Here is a 24,381-nt window from a genome sequence, read left to right on the forward strand (position 1 = left end):
GGTGGGACAATAATTCTTGGAAGTGTCACCACATTATTGTTTAAATGGCATAAAAAACATCAGCTATGTTTCTCATCACTCTTTTCAAGGAATAAACAAGTAGGATTAAGCTCATACCCCCTACTTCTACTTCATCAAGAGCACTCAAATTGTCTCCTTGGAGCTGCTACAGAAGCAAATTTGGAACAGTAACCAAGAGTTCCCATATTATTCTGCTCGTATCAGGAGTGGGAGAACTTATGCCCCTTCAGAAGTTGCTAAACTACAACTGTCAGCAAGTCCAACTAGTGTGGTCAAAGGTGAAAGATGCTGGGAGGTATAATTCAGCAACTATACTTTAGCAAGGTGACAAATATCTCCCTTCTCTCTCTCTCTCTCTCTCTCTCTCTCTCTCTCTCTCTCTCTCTGTGTGTGTGTGTGTGTGTGTGTGTGTGTGTGTGTGTGTGTGTGTAGTCACCGGTGTGACTACTGCCTGTCGATGGCCTTCAGGATAGGCTGACACAGGAAATAAAGATTTGTCCCATGTTTGGGGTTTAGCAAGGTAATCTAAAAATAGTTAACAAGCATTTGTCATATATCTCCCCTTGCTTCTCAGCTAACAAAGCGAGAGAGCTCCTGTGGCTTAGAGGTGAAAACAACTGCCTAATGTGTAATCAGCCCAGGTTCGAATCTCAGAAGGGTATGGCTGACTGATGAAAACTAGTAAGTTTGAAATGCATATCAGTCTCCCTTAATTCTTTGTTAGCAATTTAAAATTTACACAAATATGAGCTGTCACTAGCAAGGTAATCTAAAAATAGTTAACAAGCATTTGTCATATATGTATGTATGTATGTATGTATGTATGTGTGTATATATATATATATATATATATATATATATATATATATATATATATATATATATATATATATATATATATATATATATATATATATATATATATATATATATATATATATATATATATATATATATATACACACACACACACACACACACACATATATACATATACACATATACATATATGCATATATATATGCATTCATACAATTTGGGAAACCACTTGTTGTTAACAGTATCTTTATATTTTCAAAGAAATTGATCTACACATAGATTATCTTCTGCAAAAAATAAAATATCTTGTTTGGTTGCAGAACAGGTACACTTCAAGTGTGTTTGTGCATGTCTCTGCATGTTAACTAGATAAAGATGAGAGTCTCTTACAGGATTCACACTTCCAAAATGCAAGATTTCTCACTCCTCATCGTTTAGCAATCTGGGAGATAAGGATCCTTCACTAACCTTGATCTGTGTTCCGAGTCTCTCTGTTGCTAGCTGCCATCTGATTTTATGTTTTGTTTTTCTTTCTTGTTTTCCATCTTTCCATTTTCTTTTTGCTAACCTCATTGGCCATGTATAAGTTTGAAATTACATAAGAAATTACTCAAAATAAGGCATATGATTATTCTGAGTATAATCTGGCTTTCTTTGATAGAAAGACAGTCTAGTATCTACTTTGCTATTCACTTGTCAGCTCTAAGAATAATCTTCAATAAACAAGAATTAATATCAGTGTTCCAAGTAAGGATCTAGCCCTCCTTGTTTTGGTGATATGTTTCCAGACTTTGTCATGAGTACAAATTCCATAATTGGCCTTTCTCCAGTTTGTCCACCATAACATAGTGTCATCTGGTGCCTTCTGATTTCTCCAGAGCAACTCCAGCAGCTGAAATTTCATATTTCACAAGGCTGTTAATTTTGTAGTTGTGTCTTCTGCCTGGCTGTTGTCTTTGTTGCACTGTGTTGTCAAAGTGTCAGTGGAATCCAGGTGGTTCTCCTCAATTTTTAAAGCAAGGTTGTCAAATCCAGTACTATCTGCCATTGGCAAGGTGGTTGAGGGAACCTCTGCAGTACGGGTTGGGGTGGAGCAATACATGATGAAGCCGATCATGATGACCACAAAGGATAAGAGATACAGCACGGAAAACTGATCAACATAAAAAGAGAGAAAGAGAAGTATAGAGATGAATAGTCTCTTCCATACAAATATGGATAACCATAAAATCCATCTACCCTAAAAATGGGCATCCAGAGGAATGAGGGATATTATACGCATTATGACATCAGTGCATAAATGATATAAAGGATACAATTTGCATCAATTATATGATGATACAAATAACCCTCTATTTGTGTCATTTATATAATAACATGATACAGACCACATCAACATAGTTTATACTAGATGTCTATGCATTTTGTGGCTTTTTTTTAACAGCAAAGGCTTTACTGAAATGACAGAGGATTTAGTGTATCAAATTCTTTCAATTATATATGGATGAATTACAGGGTTAACTCAAGACCTGTGCTATTTGATGGACCGATTGAGAAGTTGGGAGAGGCTTTGCCCCAATCTCACGTCACTTTTGCTCTACTTAGCCAGCTTTACTTCTAACCTTCCCTCCCATTGTTGATTCAAACAATTGGACAAACAAACAACAGAAGAAAATAAGTCTTAGGTCTAGCATTAGCTTCAACGTTTCTTCAAACCCGAAGATATGATTTAGTTACAGGAGCAGATTTATGCTGGTAGCCATTGGTATCTATCTTGAGCTTTCACCTTTGATTTTGGTAGGTAAACTGAAATGTATCTATCTATAAGATTTGAATGCAGAAGATCAGAAAAGCATGAAAAGCTCTGAAGCTCTTTCAGTCCCCAGACTAAAGGTAGATGATCTACTTGCCAGAAATTCTAGAAGAACCCATAAGCAGCTCCAAGCTATCTATCATTAGTAAAATAATGTACTAGGGCTCCATACATGAGGAAATAGCTTTTATTCAAGGCACCAAAGCCATATGCAAAGGTGAGACTCTATCTCGAAATGTTTTATAACACTCCAATTTGGCAGTCATCCAAATCAGGAGACAAATTATGAGCACTTTTGCTTCCACGTGATATTTTAATTGCTGCTGGTAGACAAGGAAATTTATAGAATAGGCATGTATTATTATTTTTTTACCTTCGACTTGGGGAAGGGAAGCTGAAGACCCATTCCCATGGAGATTCTCTGATCTCTGTCACTAAAAGTTATAGGCATGATTTGCTGCTTTTAGTCAACAGTTGACCACATGGGTCCCCCTAAGTCTTCCTAAAACCCTGTTAGTGCTCTACAGACCTATATTAACATGTCTCTGCTGTTTTCTTGGCAACCAAATGAAACAAGGTTGCCACTGTCTTCTTTTGAGATGTTTTTCTAACCTCCAAGTCAGGTTTATAGCCCAGAGATTCCCAGTGTTTCCTATCCAAATATTAACTAGATCCAATTTGATCAGTTTTTTCAAGATCAGCAAAGATACCATCACCTGCTGTAATTGGACAGTAATTATACTAACTATAACAAGTTATATTTCTGTTTAAGTATAAATGAAATGAAACCAAGTTTACTTTTCTGCCCTGACTCCTGGCCCATCATTCAAAAACAAAGTGTGTCCTTTGGTGTCCAAGTCATCATGGATACCTGCTGCAAATATTTAGAAGTCTTTAAATCCAATCACAAATAAAGTTTTAGCCAATTAAACATTGGCCTGAGCATATTTGAATGAATTGCTCTGAGGTGTGGAAAACTCTGGCTGTCTTAAGAAAAATGTAATTAGTTGGTTAAATATAATTCTTCTTCTGAGAAAAGAACCTGTTAAGAATCCTGAGTAAGCTGAAAAGCTTAAGTAATCTTTAATCAACAAGAGTTAGTGCAATAAAGGTTCTCTTTTGAAGGTAGCTTCGTTCCAGCTCCACATTATATATTCCGACTCAGTTGCTTCTCCTAAACTGCCACCCACGCTTATTTCCTATTCTTCTGTTAAAGGTGAAATAGATGTGACTGAACTATGGACCTTATGAATGGGAACAAAAGCTGTATGTGAATCACTTCCTAACCTTGCCTAACTCAACCCTCAATATTGTAAAACACCCAGAGGGCAACGTTATGGGATAAAGATGTACTTGTCAGATATACATAACTTGGAAATCCATTCAGAAGTAAAAAGGTGATCTATATGGAAAACAAAGAGCTTTAAAAACCAAAAGAAACTACTCTTTCAGGTCTGAAGCCAGCTCTAGGCCAAAAATCTGAGGCAGCAGTTTTGCTAGGAAAAATGACCTTTTGGAGTCATAAATCTAAACTTCTTAAAAGAAGCTTAAGATTCATCTCATCCCCTCACAGGTATTTCAGCAAATCCGTTATCCAAATGCAGTAGATAATGCTGGTTTATCACTCTAAAACATTGTGTGATGGAGACTTGCACAAGCCAACAGAGTTTCACCAAATAAACCAGAGTAAACTTTCAAGGTCTTAGTCAGACTATAGGGTTGTTAACTCTGGGGAGCTTACAGAGGGCTGGTAATATGGTAATATTATGGTAATATGTGCCCTGACTTTTCCAAATTGCTATTCTCTCAATGCGGTGGCACCACAGATCTCAGAATTCATGGTGCTTTCAGGTTTCCAACTTTTAGGGAAACACGACACTACTTGTGTTCATACATTTGAACTAATTCACAAAAATGTTTAGCTTCCTTTTAGCTGAGTATGACACGTGGTTTGGAATTGTGGTTTTGACTTAGTGCAAAGTATAATCAAGATCACGGTAAGTCAACAAATCAGAGTTAAAATGATAGGGAACCTTTTTTTTATTCCTGTAGGATCAGACACTTGGCAGTCAAAGTTGCATTACCAGGAAAGGTGGCTAACGTCCTATTCTCTCAAAGAACAATGTGTCTGCAGACACTCTTTTAATTTTTTTTGTGACGTAGACTGTAGTCTACAAAAACATCTGCTGTAATAAACGTGAATTCTAAACAACAAACATTAACACTACAATAAATTAGTTAGTTATTAAAAGGTTGCAAAACTGCTGATGCTTTAATTCCTTATTCCAATCATAAGGATTGGAATACATGGCATGGGTCCGCGATACCTCGAGGACCACCTGCTGCCGGCGTCGACCCCCCTCCTCCCTGTGCGCGCCCACAGAGAGGGCCTCCTCAGGGTGCCTCCTGTCAAGGAATGTCGACTGGTGGCCCCCAGGGGGAGGGCCTTCTCTGTGGGTGCTCCGGCATTATGGAACCAACTGCCGGCTGAGCTCCGGACGGCATCAGACCTCCGATCCTTCCGTCGCGGGTTGAAGACCCATTTATTTGAACTAGCGGGTCTGGCCTGATGGGGGTATATGGGTTTTTATAGGCTTGTTTTATTATTCTTGTTTTAATTTGGGCATTGATTTAATTGTCTTTTAATTTTTGTATTGTCATTTATATTTATGCCCTGTGAACCGCCCTGAGTCCCTTTGGGAGAAGGGCGGTATAGAAATCTCAATAAATTAAAATTAAATTAATACTTGAATGTGCTCAGTTACCAGGATCCAAATCTCACTCACCTTGTAGCCAAATAGGAAAAGTCCAAAAAAAAGACTGTAGAGATCAGCTGTCAGGATGCCCAAGTTGACGGAGGTGGCACTTGTCACTCTAATCACGATCGGCATGAAACTGTACAGCCCGAACATGCACAAGGCAAAAGCCAAGAAGAGCAAGGCTGGGGGGAAAAAAGCAACAACTTTTCAGTTCAGAGACTGAATGTCAAGAATATATAAAAGTGTGGCAAGGGCATACACTAATATTCAGAAATTGCTTTTTCCCCACCGGTAATACTTTTTTCAGATTCTCTATTCCCAGATTCTCCCAAAACAAGTGAGAGACAACAGTATTCCCCATCCCTAGTTGCTGGTCTTCCTGGATGGCAGTGAACATAGCCAAACAATAGATGGGAATTCAAGACTGCTAAACTAAACACTAACTTATTAACGTCATATCCATAGACGTCTATAGCAAATGGAGATGACAGCAAAATGAAGACATGTACACAGTGGCTTTCATTATATATTTATTATGCAAGGAAGATTAAGTTTATTTGTAAGGTAAAGGTAAAGGTTCCCCCGCACATGCGTGCTAGTCGTTTCCAACTCTAGGGGTCGGTGCTCATCTCCGTTTCAAAGCCGAAGAGCCAGAGCTTGTCCGAGGACGTCTCCGTGGTCATGTGGCCGGCATGACTAGATGCCAAAGGCGCACGGAACGCTGTTACCTTCCCACCGTAGTGGTCCCTATTTTTCTACTTGCATTTTTACGTGCTTTCGAACTGCTAGGTGGGCAGAAGCTGGGACGAGTAGCAGGCGCTCACTCTGCTACGCGGCACTCGGGATTCGACCCGCCAAACTGCCAACCTTCTGATCGACAAGCTCAGCGTCCTAACCCACTGAGCCACCGCGTCCCTAAATTTATTTGTAAGTTTATTTGTAAGTTTATTTGTACTGATCCTTTATATTCAATGCAAGCAGAATGTCTGGATTTTTATGCATTTTTCTCTAAACTTTTAACTAGTATTGCAGAAACCCTCTCTTTCCCCACATGGTTATTTATTTTAGTTCACTAGGTAAAATAATAAAAGTAGCCCGCAAAGCAATTCGGTTTATTTGTCCCTGTGTTGTACAACACACATACATACCAATTTTCCAGTTCCACTGAATATTAGCTATGTCTCTGTGTTCCACAATAGCTCTAAAATGGCAGGGGGAAAAGAGGAGGAGAAAAAATAAAAACAGAAAAGAAATGCTCATTAAAACGAGAGGCTATTGTTTCTAGAGTCTAGAATAAAATAACAAGTAATAGATAAATTAATAGACAAATCATCTTACAACAAATTAACTTTTATTTAAAAGTTAGTCCCACAGAGTTTTGTGGATTCCATCTCAAGTCAGAATGTATAGAATTATAGCTTTGAGATCCATACACAGAAAAACATTTTCTTGCTCCTTAAAGAAGAACAGATTTATAACAGGATAAACTTTTGGAGAAATGAGCTCACTTTGTAAACTAAATTCCCTTAAAATAGTTCCATTGTACAACAGAGTGTTGGGAGGTAGCATACAGATGATGATGATATATTAAATATATATTGTATTAGAAAGCACAGAAATATTTTTTTTGACGAGTTGAAAATTGTAACAAGCAAGTTAACAGCATTTTTTTAAAAAAAAAAACAACCCAGAACTTTCCAAAGTTCAAATAAAAAAACTATAAAATGGTTTTATTGCATTCAAGTGCACAAGTCCATATCTCAACATTCGGCATATCAAAAAATAGGTACAGTACTCACAGTACATCATAATGGAAAAGAAGCTTACTAACTGAAAACGTATTTAGTTGCTCAGTCAATCAAGAATTCAATCAGGAGAGGATGACAGGATTAAAATGGAAATCAAAAACATGCTTATTTAATATTCCTTTGACTTCCTTTTCTCAAAGTTAATCAGCATTTATAAATAAGCTAAAGAAGCATATTTATTCTTTAACCATTTTTCCCTCTTCTAAATGGCCTTTGATACGAAGTGTGTTGTCTTACTAGTAATATGGAGGTTTGTTGCCTGACCTCCCTTGAACTATTTCAATTATGTAAGAACCACACCTAGAAAATCAGCTTGCTATTAATATGAAGTATTACTTTAAGAAACTGTATGAAGCACACTGTGCCAGCAACTAACTCACAGCTTCAGGGTTTTTTTGGTCTAGTTCACATAATCAACTACCGTATATACTTGAGTATAAGCCGAATTTTTCAGCCCACTTTTTGGGCTGAAAAATTCCACTTCGGCTTATACTCCAGTCAACAAAAAAACTTACCGAGGACTTGTGCGCGGCCGAGGCTTTGGTGCTTCCGGGATCGCCCGCACCTCTCCCAAGCCACCGCCGTCCGAGACCTGCCGAAGTTTGGGGAGGTTTGGGGAGGTGCGCGCGCACCTCCCCAAACTCCGCGCCTTGCCTGCCTGCTTCTTTCCGCAGCGGAAAGAAGCAGGCAGGCAGGGCGCGGAGGAACGGAGACTTGCCGACGTTTGGGGAGGTTTGGGCGCCTCCCCAAACCTCCCCAAACCTCGGCAGGTCTCCGTTCCTCCTGCCGACCTTTGGGGAGGTTTGGGCGCCTCCCCAAACCTCCCCAAACCTCGGCAGGTCTCCGTTCCTCCTGCCGACCTTTGGGGAGGTTTGGGCGCCTCCCCAAACGTCCCCAAACCTCGGCAGGTCTCCGTTCCTCCTGCCGACCTTTGGGGAGGTTTGGGCGCCTCCCCAAACCTCGGCAGGTCTCCGTTCCTCCGCGCAGACCTGCCGACGTTTGGGGAGGTTTGGGCGCCTCCCCAAACCTCCCCAAACCTCGGCAGGTCTCCGTTCCTGTTTGGGGAGGTTTGGGCGCCTCCCCAAACCTCGGCAGGTCTCCGTTCCTGTTTGGGGAGGTTTGGGCGCCTCCCCAAACCTCCCCAAACCTCGGCAGGTCTCCGTTCCTCCGCGCAGACCTGCCGACCTTTGGGGAGGTTTGGGCGCCTCCCCAAACGTCCCCAAACCTCGGCAGGTCTCCGTTCCTCCTGCCGACCTTTGGGGAGGTTTGGGCGCCTCCCCAAACCTCGGCAGGTCTCCGTTCCTCCGCGCAGACCTGCCGACGTTTGGGGAGGTTTGGGCGCCTCCCCAAACCTCCCCAAACCTCGGCAGGTCTCCGTTCCTGTTTGGGGAGGTTTGGGCGCCTCCCCAAACCTCCCCAAACCTCGGCAGGTCTCCGTTCCTCCGCGCAGACCTGCCGACCTTTGGGGAGGTTTGGGCGCCTCCCCAAACGTCCCCAAACCTCGGCAGGTCTCCGTTCCTGTTTGGGGAGGTTTGGGCGCCTCCCCAAACCTCCCCAAACCTCGGCAGGTCTCCGTTCCTCCGCGCAGACCTGCCGACCTTTGGGGAGGTTTGGGCGCCTCCCCAAACGTCCCCAAACCTCGGCAGGTCTCCGTTCCTGTTTGGGGAGGTTTGGGCGCCTCCCCAAACCTCGGCAGGTCTCCGTTCCTCCGCGCAGACCTGCCGACGTTTGGGGAGGTTTGGGCGCCTCCCCAAACCTCCCCAAACCTCGGCAGGTCTCCGTTCCTGTTTGGGGAGGTTTGGGCGCCTCCCCAAACCTCGGCAGGTCTCCGTTCCTGTTTGGGGAGGTTTGGGCGCCTCCCCAAACCTCCCCAAACCTCGGCAGGTCTCCGTTCCTCCGCGCAGACCTGCCGACCTTTGGGGAGGTTTGGGCGCCTCCCCAAACGTCCCCAAACCTCGGCAGGTCTCCGTTCCTCCTGCCGACCTTTGGGGAGGTTTGGGCGCCTCCCCAAACCTCGGCAGGTCTCCGTTCCTCCGCGCAGACCTGCCGACCTTTGGGGAGGTTTGGGCGCCTCCCCAAACCTCCCCAAACCTCGGCAGGTCTCCGTTCCTCCGCGCAGACCTGCCGACCTTTGGGGAGGTTTGGGCGCCTCCCCAAACGTCCCCAAACCTCGGCAGGTCTCCGTTCCTGTTTGGGGAGGTTTGGGCGCCTCCCCAAACCTCCCCAAACCTCGGCAGGTCTCCGTTCCTCCGCGCAGACCTGCCGACGTTTGGGGAGGTTTGGGCGCCTCCCCAAACCTCCCCAAACCTCGGCAGGTCTCCGTTCCTGTTTGGGGAGGTTTGGGCGCCTCCCCAAACCTCCCCAAACCTCGGCAGGTCTCCGTTCCTCCGCGCAGACCTGCCGACCTTTGGGGAGGTTTGGGCGCCTCCCCAAACCTCCCCAGGTCTCCGTTCTTCCTGCCGACCTTTGGGGAGGTTTGGGCGCCTCCCCAAACCTCCCCAAATGTCGGCAGGTCTGCGCGGAGGAACGGAGACCTGCCGAGGTTTGGGGAGGCGCCCAAACCTCCCCAAACAGGAACGGAGACCTGCCGAGGTTTGGGGAGGTTTGGGGAGGCGCCCAAACCTCCCCAAAGGTCGGCAGGAGGAACGGAGACCTGCCGAGGTTTGGGGAGGTTTGGGGAGGCGCCCAAACCTCCCCAAAGGTCGGCAGGTCTGCGCGGAGGAACGGAGACCTGCAGAGGTTTGGGGAGGTTTGGGGAGGCGCCCAAACCTCCCCAAAGGTCGGCAGGAGGAACGGAGACCTGCCGAGGTTTGGGGAGGTTTGGGGAGGCGCCCAAACCTCCCCAAAGGTCGGCAGGAGGAACGGAGACCTGCCGAGGTTTGGGGAGGCGCCCAAACCTCCCCAAAGGTCGGCAGGTCTGCGCGGAGGAACGGAGACCTGCCGAGGTTTGGGGAGGTTTGGGGAGGCGCCCAAACCTCCCCAAAGGTCGGCAGGAGGAACGGAGACCTGCCGAGGTTTGGGGAGGTTTGGGGAGGCGCCCAAACCTCCCCAAAGGTCGGCAGGAGGAACGGAGACCTGCCGAGGTTTGGGGAGGCGCCCAAACCTCCCCAAAGGTCGGCAGGAGGAACGGAGACCTGCCGAGGTTTGGGGAGGCGCCCAAACCTCCCCAAAGGTCGGCAGGAGGAACGGAGACCTGCCGAGGTTTGGGGAGGCGCCCAAACCTCCCCAAAGGTCGGCAGGAGGAACGGAGACCTGCCGAGGTTTGGGGAGGTTTGGGGAGGCGCCCAAACCTCCCCAAAGGTCGGCAGGAGGAACGGAGACCTGCCGAGGTTTGGGGAGGCGCCCAAACCTCCCCAAAGGTCGGCAGGAGGAACGGAGACCTGCCGAGGTTTGGGGAGGTTTGGGGAGGCGCCCAAACCTCCCCAAAGGTCGGCAGGAGGAACGGAGACCTGCCGAGGTTTGGGGAGGTTTGGGGAGGCGCCCAAACCTCCCCAAAGGTCGGCAGGAGGAACGGAGACCTGCCGAGGTTTGGGGAGGTTTGGGGAGGCGCCCAAACCTCCCCAAAGGTCGGCAGGAGGAACGGAGACCTGCCGACGAGCCGCGGCCACACAGGGTATTCCTGTGTATTCAGGCTTGCAAAATGGCGGATCGAGCCTCTGCTGGCGGCAGAGGCTTGCAGAACGGCGGATCGGCTTATACTCGAGTCAATAACTTTTTCCAGTTTTTGGGGGTGAAATTGGGGGTCTCGGCTTATACTCGAGTCGGCTTATACTCAAGTATATACGGTAAGTCAGTATGGAGTACAAAACTATAGACAACAGAACACTTGTGAAACTGTGCTGCTCTGATCATCCGTATTTTTGTACACTGGAAAAATTGGTGAAGAGGCAGGGAAAGTAATGAAAGTAAGAGTATACATGAAAAGGCACAAGGTAAGTCCTTAGTAGTTTATTTTATAAACAGTAACTCAGCCCAGGTGGCAAGAAACATGGGAAAAACTGTTTCAAATCATTCAGAAAGACTGTTTTAACTATGTAATCAAACAAGAGTTGGAAATTCAAAGGACCAACATGGGTGCCTTACAAATTCTAAAGTAAATAAGTAAACATAGAAATGAACGAATGAGAAGAACAGTTGAATTTCCGCTTGCCGAAACTGTAAAAGATAAACAGTCTGTAGCAATGATTGCAGAAAGTCGGGATCTGAACCCACTAATGGTTAATCTCATAGAATCTTTAATTCCATGACTAATTCTATGAATGTCAAAGAGATTATTTGCATGAGCGACCATTGGTTGGACCTGACAGTCCATCTGGCTGCACAATCGGCCCATAAGCAGGTGAATGCTGAATTCAGGCTATGTATAAATTGTGCATATTAGATCAGGCAAGTAAATCAAAAGTTAACTTCAGAAATCTGAGTTTCCCCTGTTAACCTTATATCCTGTTTACTATAGAAGGTAAGAGATACACAGATGAAAAGATACAAAAAGTTGGGGAGAAGTAAATAAGTGTAAGAAAGCTTGGTGGGCCAGGTCAAGAAATATGAAGATCTGTCCGGTCACACCCTTGCAGGCCTACAGATGCTCAAACACCCACAAAGGTTAATTACAATGTTGACAATGGATTAATAAATTACACCCACCAATACACAGAGAGAAACCATTCTGTGCTGTGGATGGTTTTCTTAATTACAATTAAAATACATATAGTAGATCCTTACAGCTGCAGACCGCTGATAACAGTCCCAAACAAGCCCACCATTCCTAGAAACTCCATTCTGCTCAGATTTTTCACAATGTATTCCTCACTCACATTCGAAATGGCATATAATGAAGCGCCGAGGAGGACTAAGACGTCTCCAATCACCACGTCGCTTCCTGCACAGAAAACAGGGACAACAACATCGGAGGGAATTTGAATGATAAAGTTAAAATGATGATTAGTAATATTTCCAATATTAAAATGTTTATGAGAAGCTGTCTTCTTTCTCCCTAAAAGTAAAGGTTCCCCTGCACATGCATGCTAGTCGTTTCTGACTCTAGGGGCCGGTGCTCATCTCCGTGGACGTCTCTGTGGTCATGTGGCCGGCATGACTAGACGCCAAAGGTGCACGGAACGCTGTTACCTTCCCACCGTAGTGGTCCCTATTTTTCTACTTGCATTTTTACATGCTTTCGAACTGCTAGGTTGGCAGAAGCTGTGACGAGTAACAGGTCCTCACTCTGTTACACGGCACTTAGGATTCAACCCACCAAACTGCCGACCTTCTGATCGACAAGCTCAGTGTCCTAACCCACTGCGTCCCTTCTTTCTCCCTATACAATAAATATTGAATCAAAACCCAGTTTTGATTTACGTTGACTAGCTTCAAACATACAGTAGGTGGGATTTAGAACATTTTCTTAGATTTGCCTTCTTTTTAAAGTATACCACCCAAATAAATGATCATGACTGTCCTGAAAAAGCTAAGCAAAATCAGACCTGGAGAACAGGTCTGGGAGAAAATCAGGAAATCTTCATTATTCCAGGATAAAATAATGACAGTATTTCCATACTATTTATTAGAAGTCAACCAGCAAGGATCTTAACTTGAAAAGACTTTACTTAATATATCTGATATATCTTTTTATATGTGATTCTGAGTATATCAGGAGGCTGGAGAGGCAAGTTGAAAGCTTTTAATTTCACTTCAAATTTCTTTCCTGTGTCGTCATTTTTATACAGGCAAATTCTTCTATCTGTAAACTCTGAAGGTATTCAGATTCCAATATTTATGTACAGATAGGTTCCTTATATCATGGAAGGAAAGAATGCGTCAGAACGATATAAAAAACAGCTAGTTGGAAAGCAATGAGAGTACCCTTAAGTCAAGGTTTATGAGAAAATAACAGTTAATGACCATAAAGATCCATAAGAAACAGTATTCAAAATATTTAAAATTAATACCAGAAGAAAATACAGACTCTTGTAAGATTAGTTTGGAAAATTACTTGAACGGTCATACAAATCCTAAACAAAATATAATAAAGTAAACCTTTTAAATTTTGTTTAAAAACAATTTAAAATCAGAAAAAAATGAACTTTTGAAAAAAACACCACAAAAAAACAGAAAAATAATACTACCGGTATTTAGATATCCAATATTTTGACTCCATATGAACTGTACTGTTTCCCATGATTGTTGGAAAGTGTTTAGTAAAAGAGGAACTTACCTATAGTTATTGAAAAATTCAGCTCAATACTGAATTCAATCTTCTGAATTAAAGAATTCAATTCAGGTATCAAAAACCTTTTGCCTTTAATTGTACAAAACTAATTGTACAACAACTAGCCTGTAATGTCTATACTATCTATCTTTATCTGACTGAAGCCATCATGAACAAGGTATTGTTCGATTTCCTCTTCTCAGCATAATAAAAACAAGGAAACAAACCTGGAAATCAGCATTAAATCAAAAAGATCACAATGGCAGCTGCAACCATGTTTGAAGCCCCGCTCTTTGTATGTGTATTGTGCATGTGAGGCACACAAAAAGACATGCAACTGAAGATACCATCTTGACTTTCTTTATTCCCCGTTCTCTCCCTGTACCCCCCAATCCTAAACTTTCCCTACTAAATTCTACAGAAGCTTTGGACTTTAGATGTGAGCATCTAAAGACCATAAAACCACAAAGATTATAAAAACGATACAGCAACTGACCTCTATGGACAATTAATTTTTTTGCCTCATCTTTGCCACCAAACTCTCATGGTTTCTTGAAGACACTTATTCACATCTTTAACTAAAGCCATCATAGGTTTTGGACTTCCTGTAATTCATTTCTGACCCTGAAGTCAAGAAACATTCTCAGAAAAAATTGGGTCCATTGGCATCTGCAGGGCAAGGCAATGGGGCAGGGGGAGAATGATGACAGTATTATGCCATCACAACATAAGCCCTATTTCTTTGATGCACAGGTCACAACTTCACACACACACACACATACACACACATACACACACACACACACACACGAAAGAATCTGAGCTTGTGCAGCAAAACTGCTTTCAACAACTTGGTAAAAGTTTCCATGTTTGGCTTTCTCTTGAAATCAAATCCTTCCTACTCTTACAAGATGAGAAACCTTTTCTTGCTCTGAAACTTGACACCTAATCCTAATTCTACTTTCAAAGTGTGGTGCCAGAGAAGACTCTCGAGAGTTCCTTGGATTGCAAGGAGATCAAACCAGTCAACACTAAAGGAAATCAACCCTGACTGTTCTCCGGAAGGACACAGATATCGAAGCTGAAACTGAAATACTAGTGAGAAGAGAGGAATCATTGAAGAAGATCCTGATGTTCGGAAAGACTGAAGGCAAAAGGAGATGTTATGTATGAGAGATGCCAGGCTGGAGTTGACACCAGACACCAGGTGGCATCGGTCAGCTGGCCTGATTGGTCAACCTGTCCGGTGGGAAAGGTACAACACCGGGTTGGGTGTTACCTGGCCGGCGGGAAAATAGAGCAACCGGGTTGGCTGATTTTCAGGGGCTTCAGTAGCATAAATGGGGGAACCGGGGTTGGGCTTCACTTTTTCCATCATGTAATCAATAAACAACATCACGTACGATGCCGACTCGTTATTGTGTCCACGCAGCCGCACTCGACTTAACAGGAGAAGTGGATGGCAGAGAATGAGATGGTTAGATAGTGTTCAGTGCAACGAACATGAATTTGGGCAAACTCCAGGAGACAGGAGAGGACAGGGGAGCCTGGCAGCTCCCATAGTTAGTATACTATGTTGATGATCAGCAAGCCCATGTTTGAAACCCAAGTGCTGCTGCACAACACAGTGAGTTCCCGAAATTCACTCCAGCTCCTTCCAACCTAACAGTTCAAAAGTGTACACTTGCAAGTAGATAGATAGGTATCGCTTCGGTGGACACATTAACTGGGACATGAAAGGAGCCCCCAATTGTGTATCCCCCAGCAATGGTGATGTCACTATTCCTTTTAACTGGAAGCATCTGACACAAATATGAATGAGGGGAGCCTGGAGTGCTGTGGTCCATAGGGTTGCAAAGAGTCAGACGTGACTTAGTGACTGAACAACAACAAAGTCCTAATTCAGACAGTGTAAAAATTACTGTGAGTAACGGATTCTATTTGATAGATAATAACGTAGAAAAACAAACAAATTACCTGCTCTTGGATATTTTCAGAACCCCAGCAGAAACCACACATCATCTTTCCAGAATCTTAGATTCCCTCCACACATTCTCCCTATATTTTGCATTAATGGCTTAATTTAACTTTCCATGGAAATCAATAGATCAATCTCCATAAGAGCTGGACCAGGTACTTGCCTTTCAGAAAGTTTCCAAATGGATGTTATTTTATTTTACTTTGAGGACAAAACTTTTAGTCCTTGTTTTATTAAGCTTTACTGCAACATGATCTTACTGAGAACTTTGTTCAATCTCCAAATTGTTCTTTTCAACAGAAATGCACATTTTTATGGGGTGGGGGATGTTTTTCCTGGCAGAGTTATAGTCTTTTAAATAAGTGATATTAAACAAATGAAAAATTTCTGAGAACTCTGTTGCTATTGTAAGAGGGTAAGAGGTATGTTTTGGGCTACTGCCTATCATTACGGCAGCCAGAGACTTCAGCACTTTGGCCTTTATTGAACTTATGATTTTATCTAGCATATGAATCTCCTACTTGAAAAAAAACCCTATGAAATTTAAAAGGTAGGTTAGCTTCCAGGGAAGAAATTGTAAACTGAAGATGGCTCTGCTAAAAGCAGATTCAAGGACTGCACCACAATGAAAAGCCCATCAGTGGACTGGTTCTTCATAATTCCCCTCCAGATAAGAAGAGGACTCTAAGATCACCCACAAGTGCTCCAAATAGTTGCTCCTCACAAGACTGCAAGATAGCATTTTCCGGCAGCTCTGGAAGACCAGGGAATAGCCATCTTTTGCTCAAACTGGGGAGGGTCAGCGTCTTCTAAAGGACACAGGGTTCATATACAGGCAGCCCTCGACTTACAATCATTCATTTAGTGCGTTTCAAACTACATCAACATTGAAAAAAGTTCCTAATAAAATTTTATTAGGAACAGAGGAAAAAGAGATAAAAAGGACATATCGATATTTATTGGAACAGGATATGTTGGATGAGCAAGTAAAAGGCACAATGTTAATTTGGAGTAAAAATTTTGGTTATGGTATTGATTTAGACAACTGGCAAGAATTATGGGAAAGGAATAGGAATACTGCGTACAAAGAAAACTTATATACCGTAAGATGTTCTACAGGTGGCACCTCCCCCCTGTGAGATTAGCTAAAATGGATAAAAAGACCTCACCGAAATGTTGGAAATGCAAAGAATCACTAGGGACCTACTACCATATGTAGAGCCTTGGTGGAGCAGTGGGCTAATGCCTCCTTAAGTAACACCAGCTGCCTGCAATTAGTGCAGGTTCGCATCCCACCAGGCTCAAGGTTGACTCAGCCTTCCATCCTTCCGAGGTAGGTAAAATGAGGACCCAGATTGTTGGGGGCAATTAAGCTGACTTTGTAATAATGCCGCTTGGGGGGTGTATGAAAGCCCTAATAAGCAGGCATATACATAGAATGAAGGCTACTGCTAAGCTTGTAAGCCGCCCTGAGTCTTCGGAGAAGGGCGGGATATAAATGGAATTAAAATTAAAAAAAATGTGGTGGGAATGCTCAAAAGCACAAAAATTTTGGCATTTGATAAAACAGTGGTTAGAATGCAGAACATCGAGTTAAAGCCAGAACTCTTTCTGCTAGGTATTACCAAGGACAAATACAATAAAGGATCCCTATACCTACTACTACACATCCTAAGAGCAGCAAGATTAGCCTTTGCACAGAGATGGAAAGATAATGAGACAACCTCAGAAGAAGAGGTAATAAATAAGATTTTATCCTGTGCTGAAATGGATAGGTTGACATTAGAACTCAAGGATAAGAGTGAAACAGATTATTATGAAATCTGGAATAAACTGTATAATTGGTTGGGGGGGAAAATATATGGAAAAAGTTTCTGATTCAGCAAAACACATTGATCAAGAAAGATACCGGTCAAAGGAAAAACATTAAAGTGAAAAAGAAATTAAGAATATAGATGATGGGATCTACCAGAGAGAATATTGGAAAAAAGAAACATTTGTTTGAATATGTGGATTATGGATTATAGAAACCAATTGTTAATGATTTTTCTTTACAAATGTAAACCTAGCAAACACAGTTAACCAACTATTGTGATTTATGTTTTTAAAAAATCAATAAAACATGAAAAAAATGAAAAAAGTGATTTATGACCATTTTTCACACTCACAACCATTGCAACATCTCCATGATCAAAATTAAGACACTTGGCAACTGGTTCATATTTATGGCAGTTGCAATGCCCTAGGGGTCATTTGATCACCTTTTGTGACCATCTGCCAAGCAAAGTCAATGGGGCAGTCCAATTCACGTTACTAACCTAACAACTGCAGTAATTCACTTAATAACTGTGGCAAGAAAGGTCATAAAATAGAGCAAAACTACTTTTAGAAGATTTAGAACATAGAACAAGAGAGTTAGTAGGGACCTTGGAGGTCATCTAGTCCAATCCCCTGCTTGAACTGGAACCCTGCCCTCATATCTGCCCTAGTCCTAATCACTTCTGTAAATTGCTTTTAACTACTTTTCAGCTATTAGGAATCTTTGGATTGACAAGTCTGAGTTTCTTTTAATCTTCAGTGAAAGATATTTTAAATACATGTTTAAGGACTTTAAAAAATTTTTTGGAATAAACAACAAAAGAATAATTAGAAATTTGATTTTAAAAAGTTATAAATGGACTAAGAGGGCACAGATAGACTTTGGAGTCCTTCACATAGAAAAATGCTTTTGTTTTGAATTTTTTTTTTAAAAAAAACATTATAGGATAAACCTCTGAAGGTTGAACTTGAACACCACAGGGAACCCAAGGGGGCAAAGATTACAATTAAAGGAAAACAACACTTAAATTTCACTTACTAATATAGAATGAAGCATAATATTTTAATGTTGGACATACTGAAGGATATTTTTGAACAATGGACCTATGGGTCAATTTTTAGAATATGTTCCTCTGTAGGCAGCCTGTATTTAAAAGATGTTATGCCAGAGAAACAAGTTTTACTGGACAAGACTGGGACTGATCTGAAAGGATTAAAAATAATAGGTTTCAAGAATGATACGGAAGAAGATGCTACAATAGATATATGTCTTCTTAATTAAAACAGGTACACAAGTAACAAGCCAAGAGAGTGACCTAGATAATTTTTTCATTTACAAAAGAGGCCTGTTAAAGCTTTTAAGAATGTTGTGACTAGGTTTGTACTACACTAAATTTAAGAACCGTATCAATAGAGAGGGGTTGGCAATGAAACCATGCAAGTGCTGGATTTTCCTTCCCATTCCCCAAGAACTGCATGGCATCAGGAGTGGATTATGGTGGCGGGGGATTCTCACATGCTTTCCTCACCACAAATGTTAGGCAAGACCTTGCAGGAAGAGAATTGCTCCCAATGTCCTTGATCCATATTTTGCCATTCAAGATATTTGCAGTATCTTTGTGATATTGTCCACAGCTGTGTTTTGCTACAAGCTTCATGTTGTCTAAGAGCTTACTGTTTTTTGCTTCTCCTGCAGCATATCCTATGCCAGGGGTAAGCAACCTTGGCTCTTTTATGACTGGTAGACTTCAACTCCCAGAGCCATGCTACCTCAGGAATTCTGGGAGTTGAAGTCCACAATCATAAAAGAGCCAAGGTTGCTTACCCCTGGCATAGGATATGCTGCAGGGGAAGCAAAAAACAGTAAGCTCTTTTAAACAACATGAAGCTTGTAGCAAAACACAGCTGTGAACAATATCACAAAGATACTGCAAATATCTTGAATGGCAAAATATGGATCAAGGACGTTTCTCTAAGCTAGCTCCCTTCCACTTTCTAAAGAAAGCAGTAATTGTACATCTACTATCAGGTTTCCTCATAAAAACAATTCATGGCATTTCCATCCAAAGAGAAACTCATCCACTGTGCCAGGATAAATAAGCATTAAAAACAGAATATTGCAGTAAGTGAAACTCTGAAGGTTTTCTACACTCAGCCAAGTCATTAATCTACTAAGCGCCTAACACATGGATGGGAAAACTGCTACTTACATCCCACTTATGCCTCCCACACAGCCAGCTCTCTGCACATCCTCAAATAGCTAAGATCATTTTCTGGCCCATATATGGAATTGGAGGGATTTTTAAGGGGCAAAGTGGATCGCCTTAAGTCTTGCAGTGGCTTAAGGCATAGTTTTTTCCTTTAAAATAAATCCACCCACACCAAAAATCTGGCTAATTTTTCTCAATACAGGTAGTCCTCAGGTTACTACCACAATTGAGCCCAAAATTTCTGTTGCTAAGTGAGACATTTGTTAAGTGAGTTTTGCCCCACTTTACAACCTTTCTTGCCACAGTTGTTAAGTGAATCACTGCAGCTGTTATGTTAGTAACACGCTTATTAAGTGAATCTGGCTTCCCCATTGACTTTGCTTGAGAGAAGGTTGCAAAAGATGATCACATGACCCCAGGACACTCCAACTGTCGTAAACACGAGTCAGTCTGAATTTTGATCACATGACCATGGGATGCTTCAAAGGTCATGAGAACAACAGTCATAAGTCACTTTTTTAGTGCCGTTGTAACTTTGAATGGTCACTAAATGAACTGTTGTAAGTTGAAGACTATCTGTGCCATACAGTACAATCAGCACTTGCTAATAATAATTCTAAATATTTGGGGGTGGATTTTTTTTCCTGTTTGTTTTTGGACAAAAAAGAGAGAACAGATCATTTTTCTGCCAAAGATGTTCTTGTAAACTGAGTGTCTAGATAAAAGTATGTGTTCCTGTGTATATACAGACACATATATATTTATCATTTCATTTAGCTAGCTAACTTTTTTAGGCTAAGGAAACACACTGACTTTCTGAACTTAGCAGAGTAAAAAAAATTTGTCCAAACAAGAAAACTATTATTTTGTCTAGCCAGATTTTTCCAGAGAACATTCTTCACTACTAGTCTCATCAACGAATTTAAAATATTTAAATTTAAAATATTCCTTGCTGCTATCATGGTTAGTTTTGGCATACTTAGCAAATTATTTTGCCCAAGCCTTACCTTCACCTTCTTGCCTTCCAGCTAATATATCCGCACCGACCATGGTCCCTACGCCCAACAGACAAACAGCAACAGCAATGAAATGGATTAATTTATATCTTGCACGGAGGATGAACCATGATAAAGCCATCAGCACAGGAATCCCAAAACAGTCCAGGAGCTGCCATACACAGAAAGAAAGAGAACTCCATCATAAAAAAAGGGAAGTGGTCTTTTCTCACCCAGATAGGAGATGCTCAGGATGTGGTACCCCGTCCGGTGTAAATCAGGTTAAACAGCCTAAATGGTCTTTACACAGTTCGTAGCGGCAACTGGTTGATCTACCCAAGCAGGATGACACCTGGTTAATATCTCAATGATGGACCATGAGGAAGTCCAAGGACTGAAGTCTACACTGGGGGAAAAATTCTAGAAGGCAGTCTTTCCGAAAGCGTTTCAGAGAAAACTTAATGGTTGAACTCAAAGAGATCTTTTTAAGTTGTTTTCAGTGGAACACAGGGCTATATAAACTAACTCTAAGGCCCTTCCAAAGCTGGCAATAAATTGAAAAATTAAAGAAAATTGCTTAATACATGGACAGACATGTTATTAGCTTTAAATTAATAAAACATATTCTCCTTACTCTAAATTTAAATTAAACCAAAGTTCTACTTTGTTTGGGGTGGGGTGGGGGGTTGTTCCTTCCTCATGCCAACTATATCTCTATCCTGGCCAAGGTCTAGAACCTTAATCAAACTTTTTAACAAAACTTTAACAACATATTAATAACAGCAACCAAAGTATGCTACTTCATGACATTATCCTGAGTATATTTTAAAATAAAATACTTGGCCACCACCCAGCTGGCATCAAAGAGATTCTTCCTCTGATCTTTGTAATCTAGCATCCATTTTCTCCTGATTTATCCCTAAATATCCATACCATGAGAAGTAGCGTGATGTAGCTGTTAAGGTGTTAGATTAGGACTAGTAACTCCCAGGTTCAAGATTATCTTCAAAGAAACTTATTGGGTAACTTTGAACTGCTGTGCAGTTAAAAAAGGGAAATTCTGAGCTCTGGGAGAAAAAAGGCAAGCTATAAATTTAACAAATAAGTATTATAGACCAGTGTTTCTCAACCATAGCAAGTTTAAAATATGTGGACTTCAACTCAACTTCATGCTGGTTGGGGAATTCTGGGAGTTGAAGTCCACATATTTTAAACTTGCTACGGTTGAGAAACACTGTTAAGGAATTTGTTGTGCAGAGGTCTCCTTGTGCTACCAAAGAGTTGCACAGACAAGGAAGGGCACTGAGAGCAGTAAAAGTCACACACAGAAATACACTGAGTTCTAAAAGCAAAAAGTATTTTACTTTGAGGTGGTGTAAAAACAAAAATGCACAGTCAAAAATAAACAGTCCAAGTCATACACAATAGCAACAGTCCAAGGAGTAATCCAAACTACAAAGTCTTCTTACCGGTCCAGAGGTCAATACACAGTTCAGGTTTACAACAGTAGTAAACCAACAGCAGAGCAAAAACAGTAATAGTAGAGATCAGTGAATTCAGAGAGAGAGAGAAACTACGTTCCTAGCTTCCTCTTATGGCCATGAGAACACTTACACACCCATTGGCCAATTAACAACTTAAAGACATAGCATTATGGTTAATATATTTTCAACCCAACATTGTAGGCTAACACCATATGCCTAACATTCTCCCCTTTGGGTAGAATAATATATAACTCTTACAATCTTATGCACATTCTTTCACAATTAGCATTGTGTTTCACAGCACTTTGTACCTTCGTAAAATGGTCTGCAATATTTACATCAGATGGACAATACTCTAACTGTATTAATTTATCTTTGACACATTGTCTGACATTTAAATAACGAAGATCAGTATGTTTAGATCTTGTTCTTACTGTAGCATTATTAGCCATCTTTATCGCAGCTTGATTGTCCTCATATACAATGAATGGATCATTTACATTTAAACCCATATCTAACAATAATTGTTTGTACACTAGCAGTTCTGTACATAACACTGATAGACATGAAAATTCAGCCTCCATTGTAGATAAGCTTATGTGTTTTTGCCTAATGGACTTCCATCCAATCAAAGAATCACCCAACATTATAGCCAACCCTGAGGTAGATTTACGAGTGTTTGTATCAGAGGCAAAACTCGCATCTGCATATGCAGTAAGGATTAACTCACGATTTGGCTCTAAATATAACGAGTAGTGAATAGTTTGCTTCAAATACCTTAATACTCGTTTAGCTGATTGCCAGTGTCTAACAGTTGGATTATTGTTGTACCTAGCTAATTGATTTACACAGTAAGAAATATCAGGTCTAGTCCAATTACTCAGATACATAAGACTTCCTATCAAAGATTGGTACATAGTCTTATCAAATACAGGACTCTCAACATTAGTGTCCTTAAAATCCATAGCCATCGGAGTTTTTGCTGGTTTACACATTTCCATATTGTATCTCTTTAATAACTGAGATATCTTACTGGCTTGTGACACCTTAAAACCCCTATTTGTTTTCACAATATCTAACCCCAAATAGTGGCTAATTTCTCCAAGATTTCTAATTGTGAATTTATTTTGCAATCTTGAAATGATAGTTTGTGCTTCTAACTCAGTTTTTGTTATTATTGCAATATCATCTGTGAATAATAAAATAAAAGATAATGCTCCGTTGTGTTCCCTTCTAAAGAAACAAGGATCAGCATTACTGGCTACAAAACCTATTGCACTTAACTCATTAACTAAACATGTATTACACTCATAGCCTGATTGTTTCAATCCATAGAGGCTTTTCTTTAATTCCCAACAATCATGGTCTCTATCACTGGTCAATCCTGGTGGTATTCTTAAATAAATAGTATGTTGCAATGGAGCATGTAGATATGCAGTTTCAACATCTACATGATTAACCATATATTGGTTTTTAGCCGCCCATACTAAAGCTGCTCTTAAAGTAGTTGCCCTTAGACTGGGTGCAAACACCTCGTCATAATCCTCAGTAGTTTGGGCAAAACCTTGTGCAACCAAACGTGCCTTATGGGTTATAGTTCCATCTACACCCTTCTTTATTTTATATATCCATTTACAACCTATAGCTTGCTCACCAGGTGGCAGTTTTGCTTTCTGATAAACCTTAAGATTCTGCAAAGACTTCAACTCCCTGTTCATTGCAGCTTTCCATGATGCTTGTTCCTTTTCAGGATACATCCTGATCTCATCATAGTTAAAAGGCTCTACACTAACTTGACATATACTAGCCTCATAGCGATCAGGTGGATGTCTGATGCGCGTTGAACGCCAAGGAATTACAGGGCTTTGAATTTCTGTCTCCTTTCCTTCCTCTGATTCCTCTTTTATCTCCCCTATCTCCTCTTCATCTTTTATATTTACAGGAGATGTATTATCATTACTAGTTACGTTATCAGAGGAGTCCTCAAACACTAGAGGATCAGTATTAACAGTTTCTTGCTCTAACCTATCCCAACCAACGTGCTCAAGGAATCTTGCACTAGCACTGTTATATACATTAGTTGTGCCTCGTTCCCAGAAACGATAGGATCTATGGTTAGCTTCATAACCTACAAAGTATAATTGCCTAGCCCTATGTTGGCCTTTACTCCTGAGTTGTGCAGGAATGTGGACCCAAGCTGGGGTGCCAAATGTGTGCAGGTAATCAAGGTTTGGTCTTCTACCATGCCATATAGTATATGGTATTTTACCAGTAGAAGTATTAACAACTATATTCAGAACATGGTTTGCACATTTTGCTGCCTCCCCCCACAGTCTATCTGTTAAGCCTGAATCTCTTAACATGGTTCTCATCATGGCTTGTAACGTTTGCCCACGTCTCTCAACAAATGCATTATGTTGTGGCCTATAAGGGGCTGAACGTTTATGCTCAATGCCAGCTGATTGTAG

At 41.5% G+C, this 24,381-nt stretch overlaps 1 protein-coding gene across 2 annotated transcripts in view; it reads right to left on the minus strand.

Annotated features, from left to right (window-relative positions):
• Positions 1 to 1,075: 1,075 nt before the first annotated feature.
• The window catches only part of SLC35F2 (solute carrier family 35 member F2), a 38,871-nt gene continuing 15,565 nt past the window's right edge, over positions 1,076 to 24,381 (minus strand). For both annotated transcript variants that reach the window (XM_081326772.1, XM_081326773.1), the window contains 5 exons: positions 20,442 to 20,601; positions 11,943 to 12,099; positions 6,561 to 6,613; positions 5,440 to 5,594; positions 1,076 to 1,993 (listed from right to left, as the gene is read on the minus strand). In XM_081326772.1, the coding sequence (XP_081182898.1) occupies positions 1,748 to 1,993; positions 5,440 to 5,594; positions 6,561 to 6,613; positions 11,943 to 12,099; positions 20,442 to 20,601 (771 nt within the window). In that variant the 3' untranslated portion in view covers positions 1,076 to 1,747. The remainder of the gene's footprint in view (positions 1,994 to 5,439; positions 5,595 to 6,560; positions 6,614 to 11,942; positions 12,100 to 20,441; positions 20,602 to 24,381) is intronic.

Source organism: Vipera berus (genome assembly GCF_964194415.1).
Source record: "Vipera berus genome assembly, chromosome: 4".
In the NCBI taxonomy this organism is placed as follows: Eukaryota; Metazoa; Chordata; class Lepidosauria; order Squamata; family Viperidae; genus Vipera; species Vipera berus.